The 15082-nt window shown below is 41.3% G+C and overlaps 1 protein-coding gene across 1 annotated transcript; it reads left to right on the top strand.

Annotated features, from left to right (window-relative positions):
• Positions 1-97: 97 nt before the first annotated feature.
• Positions 98-14641, top strand: gfpt1 (glutamine--fructose-6-phosphate transaminase 1). The gene is made up of 19 exons (XM_008288631.1): positions 98-161; positions 2167-2274; positions 2679-2786; positions 2906-3031; positions 3162-3220; positions 3301-3435; positions 3524-3585; positions 3883-3962; positions 4047-4155; positions 4307-4470; positions 6190-6285; positions 6768-6865; positions 7070-7190; positions 7599-7756; positions 10137-10251; positions 10781-10908; positions 11304-11471; positions 12110-12271; positions 13425-14641. Exons 1-19 carry the CDS (start codon positions 155-157, stop codon positions 13467-13469), a joined length of 2049 nt encoding a protein of 682 aa, XP_008286853.1. The 5' UTR covers positions 98-154; the 3' UTR covers positions 13470-14641.
• Positions 14642-15082: the final 441 nt, after the last annotated feature.

Below are 15082 nucleotides of genomic sequence, written 5' to 3' on the forward strand. Positions count from 1 at the left end.
AACTTGACTGACAGGGCGCTCGGCCAATCAGAGGGCGCCATGAAATATGGCGGTTGGCGGTGATTCAGTGAGATCAGAGGGGGCGGGGCTTGCTGACAGGCGTTCCCAGCTCCTCAGAGTCCGAGTAGCTGAAACTGGCAGCCGAGCAGCAGACATGTGTGGTGAGTACTGGGCTTGTTCTTCGTGTATATTATTCAGCGGGGAAGTATATGTGCTTCCCATAGCAGCTGAAGAGGAAGTAAATTAAATCTTAAATGCTGCCAGCGTTGTTAGTTTTAGGCTAAAGGCTGGAAATTAGCTAGGGGTGGCTAACCTGAGTTTGGTTAGCGAACATGAGCTGGTGTTGCTGATGCTGTTAGCCAGCTAAATATAAAACAGTCCGTCTTTCGTTTTACCGTAATACTCTGGTCTTACATCGTGGCTAACGATGTCAAACAGCAAGTCGATATTTGAAAAATGAAAACGTAACCTGCTTTCTTCCTGCTAACGTCAGGCAGCTAACGTGGGCTGCGGTGACATTATGTTCATCGCGTAACTTTCCACCCGCTAAACCCTCTGTCTGTCTGGATTCATTGTTGGTGTAAACGATTGATAAATGGCATGGTTTTTATATCGTCAGTATGTTTTCACTGTGGTGTTATCAAATAAAGCGTAGCTAGAGTCGCTCTCCGGTCAAGTGATCCACTCGTGCATTGCTGTCATGGTGAATTAACGTTAAGCTGTCATTGGCTGTATGATGTCTTTGGTCAGTTTATCTGAGATGCTTTGCTAGAACTGTATGTCTCTGTCCTGTGTTGTCTGTCTCCTTCACTCTCCTTACTCTTGTGACTGGCATCTCTCTGTGTCTCATCACTGTCAGCACAATCAGAGCACACCAATCAGACCAGATAGACTAGTTGGTATTTTTAGAATAAGTAAACAAATTCGTTTGATGTTACTGATATCTGCTGTGATTGTAAGGTGCGGCTTTGCTTCGGTTAATTTTAAATTCTGGTAATCTTGTGTGTAGATCTTGTGAGTGTGTTTTTGCCCCCCTGCTGCAGCACTTTGCCCCTCAGTGCCTCCCTCCATCGCTTGCAGCTCTGAATGAATCCTCTGTCGAATCAGGCTTTCCACTGACTCCACATTTGCATTTGTCTGTTAGTGCTTAGCTGTGCTACACAGGGCTGTATTTCATGCCCCCCTCTGGCCAATTACTGTGTCACTCCCCTCAGTGAGTGTTAGTCATTACTTTGGATGATAAATGATTGCAGGAAGAGGGGCTGATTACTTATGGAATTTGTCAATAAAATGTTCATGTCTGGATTTATGAGCACCCTAATAGCAGGTCTTTAGGTAGGTCTTGTAATCATACACAAACAAATCTAGCTTAATTGACAAAGACGCTGTGAACACCCTGAAATTATGTACAATTATAATACCAAAACATCTGGGATGAGCTTTGTCTTGTTGTTACTGTGATAATTACCTCCACCCCACCCCGTTACATTGTCCAGACAAGACATTATCTTGTAAAGCGTCAAACTTCTATATACACTCCATTGTCTCTAAGCAGGTCTTACTGCCAGAGCAGATAACTATATCAGTTTTTCCGACACACTAACCCCTCCTGTAAGACAAAGAATCCTAAATAGCCAAGACCAGCATCACCTAATAATGCTTGCCCCACTTTACAGGAAGGAATCCAATTACATTCTTCTTGGTTTTGGCAGTCGTCTTTGACATATTCATTGCCTTTTTTAGGTCTGATTTTAAAATGACATAACACAGTAACATTCTGTCATCCAAACAAACAAATCTGAGATATTGCAATTAAGAATACAACATGGAGAGTAACGATTTTTGTTTTAGATGTGACAACAGTTTTGTCTGATTCAATGAAAAGAAAAACTGTATTATTGTAATGTTGGTTTTAGCTATATTACCCAGCTGTACTTATATTTGATTTTTAAGTCTACATGCATTTGGCCAATTGCAAAGCATTTCATAATAACAGCTATCACTACCACATACTGTACACACACCAGTCTGGCAGACATTTCAATCCGTCTGTGCTTTCAGCTGTACTTCTAAGCAGATTTGTGAAGTAAAAAGTCAAATCTGAACTGAATTTAAGCATAAGAAAAAAACAGCTGTGAATCTTGACTCTTCTTTTCTTCTCTCCAGGAATCTTTGCTTATCTCAACTACCATGTACCAAGGACTCGCCGTGAGATCCTTGAGATCCTCCTCAAGGGTCTGCGGCGACTGGAGTACAGAGGCTACGACTCAGCCGGTGAGAGATTAAAAAGGCTCATCTTTTTTTTTCTTTCTTTTAAATCAGGCCTCTTTTCCTCACTGATTCCCTGTAGGAGAGCTAATCAGACATTGTCATTAAGTTGCTGATTGTTTGACCGAGTTTAATGTAATATTAACACAGCATAAATATTCTCTTGACAGTCACACTTGATTGTTTGTTTTTTCTTTCCGATGAACATAAAACAAGACTGATTAACTTTAATTTCAATTATTTCACAGTCAATGTCATTTTGCTTGGTTAGACCTACTGCACCACCAGTGCAGCCAGTTTACTGTTTGTTTAGTCCATTAGCATTTGACTCACTACTTGAGGCCTGGGTTAGTTAAACCTTGTCATCCCTGTATTTGCCTTTTTATTTTTCTACTTTTTGACCTCATTAGGTGTGGGGATTGATGGGGGTAACGGCAAGGAGTGGGAGTCTAATGCCAAGTCTATCCAACTGATCAAGCAACGTGGAAAAGTAAAGGTTCTTGATGAGGAGATCAACAGTAAGCAAAGATTAAGTTGCCCACTTGTCAGGCATTCATAATTGAATCCTTGATTTGCCATCCTGCTTACAATGTTGCATTTGAGCTACTAAATATTGTCTGTGTTTGTTGATATTTAGAACAGCAGGATATGGACCTGGACGTGGAGTTTGACGTTCACCTTGGCATTGCTCACACCCGCTGGGCCACCCACGGCGTACCCAGCCCACTCAACAGTCATCCACAGAGATCTGACAAGAGCAATGGTCAGTTGTGTTAAAAATAGCAAATCTGAAACAGTCTTCTTGTTTTATTCTGTATTTCACAACAGCTCAGCAAGTTTTCTGAGCAGGTATCTTGATGTCTTAAAGTTAAGTTACTTTTTCTGGTTTGCAGAGTTCATCGTCATTCACAATGGAATTATCACCAACTACAAGGACCTGAGGAAATTCTTGGTGAGCAAAAGTTTCTCATTTATCATGTTTTTCGTCACTGATTTATAAACAAGACTTACTCTCTCACTTTGTCTTTGCAGGAGAGCAAAGGCTACGAGTTTGAGTCAGAGACAGACACTGAAACCATCGCCAAGCTGGTGAAGTACATGTACGACAACCGCGAGAGCGACGACATCAACTTTGCCACACTGGTTGAACGTGTGACTCAGCAACTAGTAGGGACTCGCTCATGCACACCACAACTACTGAGGAAATCTGAAGGTGAAAGAACCTGTCTGATGTGTTTGTTCTTCCACCCACCAGGAGGGAGCTTTTGCACTTGTGTTCAAGAGTGTCCACTATCCTGGAGAGGCAGTTGGCACAAGGTACACTCACAATGATGCTGCCAAAGTTTTATTTACTGTCACTCTTGTAATAACAGAGAAAGATCCCATTCAAGTTTTAGGTCTGATTAAATTTAAAACTTATGTAATGCTAATTGTTTTATTGTTGTTTCCACATATATATAAATGCATTTGAGTTTGATGTACTTTACACACTAACTTCCATTGGACCTTTTTCTAATGGTCTTCCTTGCTGTATATCGAGATCTATGTACTGTAATATCTCCTGTTAAGATGTGGATTAACATAAAGAATGTTTTTTTCTTGTGTTGTGTGCAGGAGGGGAAGTCCTCTGCTGATTGGAGTGCGCAGTGACCACAAGCTTTCCACCGATCATATTCCTGTGCTCTACCGCTCCTGTAGTTACAATTTCTGTCTCTAGTCTGATTTACCCACGTCATTGGATGAGTGTAACTAAGGGCCCGGTTTCTTTTATTTCCAAGCTGGCAAAGACAAGAAGGGCTGCAGTGCCCTTCCCAGAATGGACCAGGACACCTGCTTGTTCCCTGTGGATGAGAAAGCTGTGGAGTACTACTTTGCATCTGATGCAAGGTAAGCGGATACCTGCGTCTTTGCCACGACCTTATGCCTTTTACAGCATGCAAAGATTCTCCCTGAAACCTGTCCTCACATCCATGCACCTTCATGTAATCTGTGCAGCATAAATCAAATGTTTGATGTCGCGTCTTTTTCATCGCAACAGCGCAGTGATCGAGCACACAAACCGGGTGATCTTCCTGGAGGACGACGATGTGGCAGCCGTGATGGAGGGCCGGCTGTCCATCCACAGGATAAAGCGCAGGGCCGGAGATTACCCAGCCCGCGCCATCCAGACCTTACAGATGGAGCTTCAGCAGATCATGAAGGGTGAGTGGATGGTTCACATTTTTCTCCCCTGCTGTAGTTTACTCCCAGCCGTGTATGCAAATAAATCATTCATGTTCTGTCATGTAACCCTGTTATCATTGTGTAAGTTAGAATTCTTAATTACATGTTTACATAACTGACCTGGCTTTTAACGGCAAGCCCCGAGGCCATCCCTTTTATCATGCAAGTAGTTACAACCGTGCTGGATCAGGTTCACCCTCAGGGAAGGTTTTAAAATGACCCCTGAATTTCAGGACCTTATTCCCCTAAACCTCCATGTGTGTGCCTGAGTCAACATATTGTCTCCTCAGTGTGCAGCAGGACAGTAAAGCATTTTTTTGCTGTTTTTTTCTGTACACACAGGATTGGAAATTATAACAGAGGCTTTAATTTAAGAATATTTATTTTCAGATCACATCAGCAGTGTATGAATCATGCCTGCTTTTATACAGAATCCCCTGATATTTAAGAAGTGGACATTATGAGAAATACATTAAATTGCTTTCTTGCCAAGAAGGATGAGCAGATTAGTTTGCATGTCTCAGAGCTCTTTTTACATTGTTACATGAATTTACACATTTCCCACAATAACTAAAGTTGAACTGTTCCTCTAAAATGTTTGAGCTACATTGTCATTATTATATTATCTTCCTTACCGGAGAATCATTTGGACCACGAAATGCCCAAAGTAGTAAAAAAAAAAAAAAAAAAACCCACCACCACTTCCCAAAATCCCAAGTAGTACCTTTAAATTGTTTATTTTATCAACATTTCAGTACAAGAAATACTGCTATCATACAAGGCAAAAACACTCATCAAATCCTCATATCTCGGAAACTGGAACAAGCAAACATTTAGTTGTTGTTGTGGTTTTTTTGAAAACGTGACTGAAACATTTAATCAGTTATCAAAATATTTGCTGGTATTTTTTTTTGAATCAAGTAATCTAATGCTGTTTACTGTCCAAATATTTGAATAGAATATAATAAGAGTGGCAATGTTCACCCAGTATGTGTTTATATGGTCTTTGCTTAGTCCCAAATCAAATATGCTGTGGTGCAGCGCCAGCACAATAAAAAAAAATATCACTCAATACTTTATTGATTAGAACTCTGGGTATATATTTTTTTAAAATTTCCATTTATGCCACTTGGTTTTCCTCGGCTGACCAGCAGAGGGCAGAGGTGAACTAATGTTGGCTGCACTCGACATTCCTTTGTGGTCCTGTCATTACTCAGCCTCTCTTCTCCGTCTCATTTTCTGTAGCCTTTCTGCTGAATAACCTAATTCGCATGACCCAAATTGCTGTCAGAGGCAGGCTGAAAAACTCTTTCATTTTTCACTGTCACAGTTTGTTATTAATGGGAAAACAGAATCTCCCTGATGCATTTTGTTTCTTTTATTTAACTTGCAGAAAGACTTATCTCGTGACTCCATATATGTTCATAAAGCAAACAAAAAGACTGTAACTCCTGCATTTCTAGGGAGGTTTTAATTATTAGTGAAACACTGTAAAGACCTTTCTTGTTCCTCTGGGAGACTGTGGTTTGCATTTTCAGGAGCTTAATGTGTGTCAACGAGACCTTCCTCAGACGACCTCATGTGGGTTCCCACTTTATAAAAAGTCTATCACTGTGTACTTAAGAGGCATTTACCTTTTTTTTTTTTTTTTTACAAGTGTTGGAATTGTTCCTCTGATACCTGATCCTTCCATCGCAGGCAATTACAGCTCCTTCATGCAGAAGGAGATCTTTGAGCAGCCAGAGTCTGTCGTAAACACCATGAGAGGGAGAGTCAACTTCGACGACAACACAGGTGAGAGAGGTGTCTTATTAGTTTTCTCAGTGAAGCATTGATGCAATACGTCATTTTATATCTCCAGAACTCTGCGATTGCCAGGATTTCAATTGCCTCTAAATGTTAACAGAAGCTCCTACTGTTCTTTTCTTTACCTTCAATTTTCTTTAAGTACATGCGCAACTACCTTAAGTTCAGGATTTCTCAAAAGGAAAGCACATGAACACATTATTTCCACTGCTTGCACACCATTACATCTTATAATAAAGTGAGTTTTAAAACAAGCAGGGCTAATGTTGCAATAATTACTTTTTTCTCATGGTGCTTGAATAACATTAGCAGAGTTGCATTGATTTAATAAAGCAAAACCTGACATGTCCCTTGTCAATGATTGTTAAAACATTCTCTCTCAGCACTCTCCTGAGATCTTTGTGGCCTTTTTAATGAGGTGGAAAATAATAGAGCAGAATGACGGATTAGCTGTTTGGTTTGCTTTTCAGTGACACTGGGTGGACTGAAGGACCACATCAAAGAGATCCAGAGGTGTCGGCGCCTTATCCTTATTGCCTGTGGCACCAGCTACCATGCTGGAGTAGCAGTGAGTAGCCTTTAGCTAAACAAGTTTTTTCCTTTGGTGTTCATTCACATCATAGAAGTATCCACACTAAACCTATCAAACTAATAGAAATGTCTGTGTTGTGGACACAGGTGCAGGCTTGGTGTCATGGCACACTGTCTGCTCTGATCTCGACTGGCTCGTTTTGACAGAATGATGCTGATCTGTCCTCTGTTGTTTTCACAGACCCGCCAGGTGCTGGAAGAGCTAACCGAGCTGCCTGTCATGGTGGAGCTGGCCAGCGACTTCCTGGACAGGAACACGCCTGTCTTCCGAGACGATGTCTGCTTCTTTATCAGCCAGTCAGGTGTGGAGGCCGATGCCATCTGGATTTGATCTAGTGCACATTCCCCATTTTTACTCCTCTTTCCTTCCAGAAGAGCCACTCTTACTCTTCCTGATTTATCTTTCTGTGTGCCTCGCCTGAGTTTCAGCAAATTGTTAAGTCAAAACTTGTGCTGTACAGTTGAGTTTTCTGTATCTATGCTGCCCTGCTGTAACCATATGAATATATGGTTTAGTGATCTCTTTGTGTCTGTGTGATGTGTGTGTATTTCTGCGGCGGGCCTTGTGGTTTTCCTGTGAAGTTGTCTCAATAGAGTCCTGCATGGTGCAAAAGCAATTTCCTACCAAACTAATAAATCAACATAATTTTATTGTCTGAGTTGTTACATTGCATAAACTGTTATGTTTTCCATTTATACCAAATCTGCAGGGGAGACTGCTGACAGCCTTATGGCTCTGCGCTACTGTAAGGAGAGAGGGGCTCTGACTGTGGGAATCACCAACACAGTAGGCAGCTCCATCTCCAGGGAGACCGACTGTGGAGTCCACATCAATGCTGGGCCAGAGGTTGGAGTAGCTAGCACCAAGGTAAACCATGACAACTGCAGCTCCGATAAACTCTCGTTGACCTCTTGAGTGCAGCTTTAGTTGCCTGTGGAAGTTGCAGACTACAACACAGAGTTTTTACACACTTTCTACCAGACAGTAAGTGACTGAAACGGTACTCTCTCTGATCACCTCCTTCTGGTCAGGTTGCATTCGTGGCACAGATGAATGTGCTGGGTTAAGTTCCAGCATGCTGTTGCAAACTTGGATTCATTGAAAGCATTTTTGATTGGCTTGAAAAAAAATTGTTAGTTACGCTACTACTTTTAATTGACCTTCCAGTTTTCTTACCAATCACTGAAAAATGTTTTCCTGTACGGTTAGTCCACACACACTGTTTGATGACGCTCAAGGGGATGCTTAGTGCCCAGTTAAGAAAAACAGTGTGTCCATTTTTCTGCATTTGTCCATCAGAGCTTCAACATTTTCCTCTGAGTTAGCTGCTAAACCTCAAGTCGCATGAATAGAATTTGCATCGACGCATGGCACCCGAGTTAGAGAAAACGTATTTCTTTATTTTGGATGAACTGACCCTTTGATATTCGGCCTGAAGCAACTGTAAACCGGTTTGTTGCATCATCTCATAAATGAACTCAACAGCCACTGACACTGAATGAAACCCAGATGAAAACTCCATCGCGAGCCTGGTCCCGCCTTTTGGAAGCTGACATTGTCCTCCATTCTGATCCCACAGGGAGATGAAGAAGCCTGATATTCTCATTTTTGACTCATGTAAAGCTAGGACACTTGGTTTTGTGCCTTTTTCCCCCTTTCTCACTCTCGTAACCAAAAGGATTTGCCAGCTGGGGCTCGGAGCAGAAAAGTAAAAGCCCTAGCTCTATCTAGTGAGCATGCACAGAGAGTGGAGCAAGTCCTTCCCTGCCCCAGCCCTTGGGCTTGGCTCGGTGGCTCTTGTGCTGCTAGAAAAAGCCCCAGAGCACGCCTCAGAGACGCCATCATTTACTGCCTGGCTGGCTGGGCCACACACCCACACCCACCTCAACCAAATGCTGCTCATTTACGATCGAGCTCATCAAATCAGTGGAGAACATGTATCGCACCCAACTGCTGAATGACTCCAAATTCTTATACTCAGTATATTTTCGGTGTCATCCTAATCAGATTTTTTTTTGTTGAGTGGAAAAGAGAAAAAAAGGAAAAAAAGCATTTCCAATTCCTTTGGTCGTATTCAAGATTCATGGAAAAAGTTGAGATTTAGAGACTAAATACTTTGATGTTATCATAAGGCAAATCTTTTTTGGCAGGTCAACTGACAGTAAATGGAAGGGGAATGCTTTATGAATTACATAATAGTATCCACAGGGAATTTACAGGGTTTCAAAGTTTGTTTTCTAGTTCGCAAGCGTTGCAGTTTTAGAGAAGTTTCTTTGTGTTTCAGCCGTCTGAGCTGTATGTAAGGACGGTAATATTTGTAGGGTAACAGTTCTGCCTTAGAAAAACACTGACAAGTTGGTGACATGAACATAGAAGAACACCACAGTTTACTATGTGGATTAAATATGTTGCCACATCTGAGCTCACAGCATGGACTGTCAGAGCTGTGAGGGACTGCGGTTTTGCGTGTTGTCAGGGGGAAAAAAACTGTGTAAAGGTTTTACAGCTATTTTCTTGGCCCTACACATTGGCATTTCTGAGTCCGAAGGGTCCTGTGAATTGACTTGGCTTCACTTAAACACTGATTAAATCTGCCAAATGGGCATGGAAAGCCTCCAAACGTGCTCGTAGATGAAGGAACAGCGAGTGGGCGGTGATGACGGCAGGCACGGAGTCTCAGATGTGCTGCGGTTATGAGCGCTGACATTTCCAGAATGATCAGAGAGTGCACTCTCCAACGTGATCTTATGTGACCAAGTTTTTCAGGATGAGCAGCTCTAGCTTGACTGAGCTCAGCTGCATGCATTTTAATACTGCTTGGCGTGTACTTAAACCCACCTCTCCTCCCATTTCTCATCTGGTGCAGATTATTAGCTGGAGACAAAGTTTACTATCAAAACAGGGAGACGAGAAGCACAAGCCTCCTCAAACTGTACTCCAATGCTCCAGTCAGGATCTGATTGCTGCTCTTTGTGTTCAGTATCATGCTGCAAAGCACAAAAACTTCAGTAATCAGGTCACAACGAGCAATATTTCAGTGTAGAATGGTGGTGGTCTGGCTTGTGGCTATTTTTACCTTCATGCACACATCATTAAACAGCCATGTTTGTTTGTATTAATCACTGTATGAGGAAAAACAACGAAATATGGAAAAAATGGCTCAGAAATTGCACACTCCTTCTTCTCAGTGTAGTCTAATAGTTATTAACATGTACACTCTGTTTTTTTCTGACTTTTTGCTCTGCAGGCCTACACCAGTCAGTTTGTGGCTCTGATCATGTTTGCACTCCTGATGTGTGATGACAGAATTTCCATGCAGCCCAGACGCCGTGAGATAATCCAGGGCCTGAGAGTGCTTCCAGGTAACTCGGCATTCTGGTTCAGCTGGGGAAATCCTGATCCCATTTGAGGTTAAAATGTGTAAAGGATGGAAAGCCAGCTCTCAAGCAGAGATCAAGAAAATCCAAAGCCTGTTTCACTTTTGTTTTTTATGTATGTTTGTTTTTTAATCTTTCAAACAATCCTCTTGGAAGAGGAAAGTAGGTGATGAGAGAGGGATCAGAAAAACAGGCCGAGTGGGAGGGAAGGGGGTCAGAGGGAGGACTGGCTGTAGCTTTTGGCTGTAGGCCCTTGCATGCTTCTCTGGATCTAAAGCACATGATGGCATGTCCCTTATGGTCCCTAATGAGGAATGTCTGGCTATTCTGCCACTCCCTCCACAACATTATTAGCTGATTTAGTCCAGCTTCCAGCATGTGACAGCAGCGGTTTGTTGCCACATTATTTTATTCAAGATTATACGTCATGTTTTTTTTTTTTCAAGTTTTGTGGCTTCCATTTAGCCTCTTTACAAAAAATTCCGTATTGAATTCTCTATTATGTCTGTGTTAGATTTGATTAAGGAGGTCCTCAGTTTGGATGATGAAATCCAGAAGCTGGCGACGGAGCTGTACCAGCAGAAGAGTGTGCTGATCATGGGCAGAGGCTACCATTACGCTACCTGCTTGGAAGGAGCACTGGTGAGCAAGTATAACCTAATTATGTGACAGTTTTCTTCTACTTCTTTCTCTTCTGATGGGAGCACGGTTAAAACTGCTTTTATTTTATATATTATTCACAAGATTTCTTTAGGGGTTTATAAAAAAAAAAAAGGCATGAGTAAAGCAGACTGCTGAATGTTTTGCTTGTTTTTTTCAAAGGTTGGGTTTGATCTCTATAGTGAGTTATGCTACAGATAATTGTCTCCAACTGCACGTCTCACTCCTCCTTTGAATAATAAAACACTGAGCAAAGCAAATTCAAGTCTTGTTACTGCCGAGCTCCACTCAGAATTTATGCTTGCAACTGTGAGCCATATTGACTACAGTGTCAGCTTAGATTTGTTTCATTTGTGGGTGTTTTTCATCCTCTGTAGAAAATCAAGGAAATCACGTACATGCATTCAGAGGGCATCCTGGCTGGAGAGCTGAAACACGGTCCGCTGGCCCTGGTGGATAAACTCATGCCAGTTATCATGATCATCATGAGAGACCATACCTACATTAAATGTCAGAATGCCCTGCAGCAAGTTGTCGCCCGCCAGGTAAGACTTATACGCACCACTTGTCAATATGCAGAGGAAATATTGAAGCAAAATGTTTAAGATGGTAATTTTTACAAAGAGAAATTGTATCGTGTGATCAGCCCTGTTGGGATGTTTGTTTTTCCCCTAAAATTATGGTCCAGTCTCTAGTATCCAACCCTGCAGACTGTTTATACACTCATTAAAATACTCAAACACACATAGAAAGCTAATCTGATGATTTGATGCAAACATGTGTTTATAGTGTGGAAACTTACTAAATTTATTTGAATTACAAACATTTGCATGTAAGTTTTTCCCTTTTGTTTTAGTGCTGTCACTATAAATCAGAACCTTCAAACCTACAATTTCAATGTTAACTTTTAAACACCCTGAACTTTCGGTGACCAAAGCACATTTTGCATGTTAGGTTAACTTTCACAGTCCTGTCTGTGCCGCACCTCTGATCTTTCACCTCAGTAAATACAAGGGAGGGGTTGCTTCAGCGTGACATCATTGCTGCCAATAATCCGCAGCAGATGTGGGTTTAGGAGGTGTGAAAATCAACTGAGGGGGGGGGGGAACTGTATTTTTAAGATTCAGCATTTCGCGACTCGTATTCAAGTGACATTTATGAAGCCTTGTGTTTTGATTTACAGGGTCGTCCCATTGTGATCTGTGACAAGGACGATTACGAGACCATCAAAAACTCCAGTCGCACCATCAAAGTGCCTCACTGTGTGGACTGCCTGCAGGGCATCCTGAGCGTCATCCCTCTGCAGCTGCTCTCCTTCCACCTGGCTGTCCTCCGAGGCTACGATGTAAGTACTGTCCCTTCAGGCTCAGCGGCAACTGATAGTGTTTGCCTTACTTATCTCATCTGTCACTTAAGACACAAAAAAATGTAGTGTGATATCAGTTTCCCCAAGTCCCACATCTCCACCCTTTGCATTGGCAGTCGTCATTCTAATAACTTTCATTGTCACGATGTTGGAGTGTTAATATATATATTGCTCAATGTGGAAAGTAAAGACGAAGTTTACAGGGCTGTAAAGTGAAATTAATAAATCTGATGACAATTTTCATCTTTAGAGGTGTATTATCCCAAAAGATTCAGAAACACAATATACATGAGATGTTATTAAAAGCTCAGTGTCACTGATCATCTGGTCGCTTACCTCTGAGCTGCTTTGTAGGCAAACACAGCGGAGAACCACAGCCAGGAATAAACATGCAGTGTTTATATGTGCAGGACAGAGTGTTCCCAATCCACTTAAAAAGTAACCTAGTTTTTGAAGGATGCGAGCTTCCAAACTTTGAACACTGTGGGGAAGGTGAGATTCTGATCGTGAGCTGCCATGATGAAAGAATTACAGTGAACACACCTCCCTCTGAACAAATTCTGACTTGTCATAATAAAAGAAGACAGGGTTGGCATAGCACACAAACTGTTACTATTATTTTCTTATTTGTGCTTTTTTTCTCCGTTTCAAGAGGTAACTTACTATTTAAATAGAACCGGACTAGCTGTCTCTCCTTATGTATAATTCACTGGATTTGTTGTATTGTAGAAGGTTAAGGTCAAAGCAATGCATGTAAATACAGTCAGTGTTGATGCTGCTTTTAAAGCACTTCAGAGCGACGTCCTGACAGCGCAGTAGAGGCAAACATTTAATAGCACAAAGCTCTATTGCCCGCCCACACTCCTTTTTTTTTTTTTCTTTTTTTCTCGTCCAAGTGAAGTCTGAGGGATGAGATGTGCTCTAGCCAGGAATGTGGGAATTAATAAGACCAGTCCTGTCAGGCTGCCATATCACTGGCTCGCACATTAAAGTGTGTTTTTGTTATGATTGTGCTAAATTGTAGTTGATAGTTTGACAGCATTTAGTCAACAGCAGAAATCCTCTGTTGCTTGCTGTACATTTTATACGACCGTTTGTCATGTTGCAAATGACCTCTTCTATTTAAATGCAGGTGGACTGTCCAAGAAACCTGGCCAAGTCCGTGACGGTGGAGTGAACCGCAATATTCATCACATAACAAAAGCCTGGCAGACACACATTCAAACACAGACACCAACAAGAGCGTCTGTACGAAGAAACCAAGAGAAGAAAATGTCCTGTTTATGTGTCTCGTGTCGTGGCTCTTTTAATGCAATCTTTTACTCAACAGTTGTGTATCTCACTCTCTGTTTTTCTCAGAAACCTTTGGCATCATTGTCATATTATTGTTAGAGAAGTTGTTTTGTCTGGGGGTGGCAAGGACTGGGCTGGCTCTGACGCATCTTCATCGCTCTTTTTTTTGTGGGTTTGTGACCCTGTAGCAACTGACAATGATCATTTGGGTTTTTTTTTTTTTTTTTTTTTGCACAATCATGCTCAAAACTTGTGAGTAAGCCCTCCTTGTTTATTTGTGCTGATTGGTCTCTCTGGGAGCTGATGCTAAAGCCGCTGACTGACAGAGGTTAGGCTTTATAGACCTTACTGGCTCATTTTCTCTTTTAGTGCAATAATTTGTAGGTTAGTTGAGATATTTTTCTTTGGCAGCTAATCATTTGAAGTGTCTTTACTCCACTGTTGAAGTAAGCCACAGTCTTGAATCATTCCAAGCCACAGGTCATCGCTTCTTCATAATTACAGTGCAATTCGACACAGTTTTCCTCTTGGACTCAGTTCTGAGGACACGCAGTGCACTGCAGGAGCAGCATCAGAGGTCAGATCAGAAAAAAGCTTGTGAATACACTATTGTGTAAAATCTTTTTGGGTAGTTTAGCGAAGCTTGTTCTTGCATATAAACCTAGTGTTTTGGATCACAAACTACAATCTAATGTAATCCACTAATATGAATAGTTTCCGTTCACCGGCCACCTACAACAGAGACCGAGACTTTATTAACATGGTTGTGTGTTCTTTTGCTCTCTTTTATACATGAGGCTTCTACTGTTAACTGTCTTTAATTTTTAGGCTGATTCTGTTACTTAACAAAGAGAGACGTTGCTGCTTATTTCTAGTGTCCAGTCATTCAAGTGGGATAAAGTTACTAACCTGAAGGAGAAGTTGCACACAGTTGCCAGCCCACTCCTGGCCACCACATTACTGCAGTTGCAATACTGGGACCATTTGTAGCTTGTTTCTGGGTTTTTTTTTTTCTTCCATTAGTTTGATTTTCCTTATATATATATATAAAAAAAAGGATCATTTTTATTATTGAAGTTATTCTTTTGTTTGAAAAGTGAATGTTACTGTCATTTAAAATGTTGTGTCAAACCAAAAATCTCTCAATGGCTTTGGCAGTTGTAAACCAAAACATATATATTTTATATGTTTATCCAATGTTGTTTTTGTAGCCAAACATGTACTGATGCTGGTAGACTGTGTGGTATGAAGATGTTTTCAGGGCCAAATTGAACATATACACAGTTACATGTCATACTGTAGATGTTTACTTGGGTAGAAAGTCAAATGTCATCTGTGTGTCTGTGATCCCAGATGTCTTTTATTCAAAAGCCAAGACAAGAGTCATGTTGTACGCAGTTGCTCAAAAGAGAAGAAATAGGAGCTGCTTCTTTTTTCTTTAAAAAAAAAAAAAGAAAAAAAATCCACCTCATATTTTGGTTCTGAAGATATCTATCT

The sequence above is a fragment of the Stegastes partitus genome, unplaced genomic scaffold (genome assembly GCF_000690725.1).
Source record: "Stegastes partitus isolate 25-593 unplaced genomic scaffold, Stegastes_partitus-1.0.2 Scaffold568, whole genome shotgun sequence".
NCBI lineage: Eukaryota > Metazoa > Chordata > Actinopteri > Pomacentridae > Stegastes > Stegastes partitus.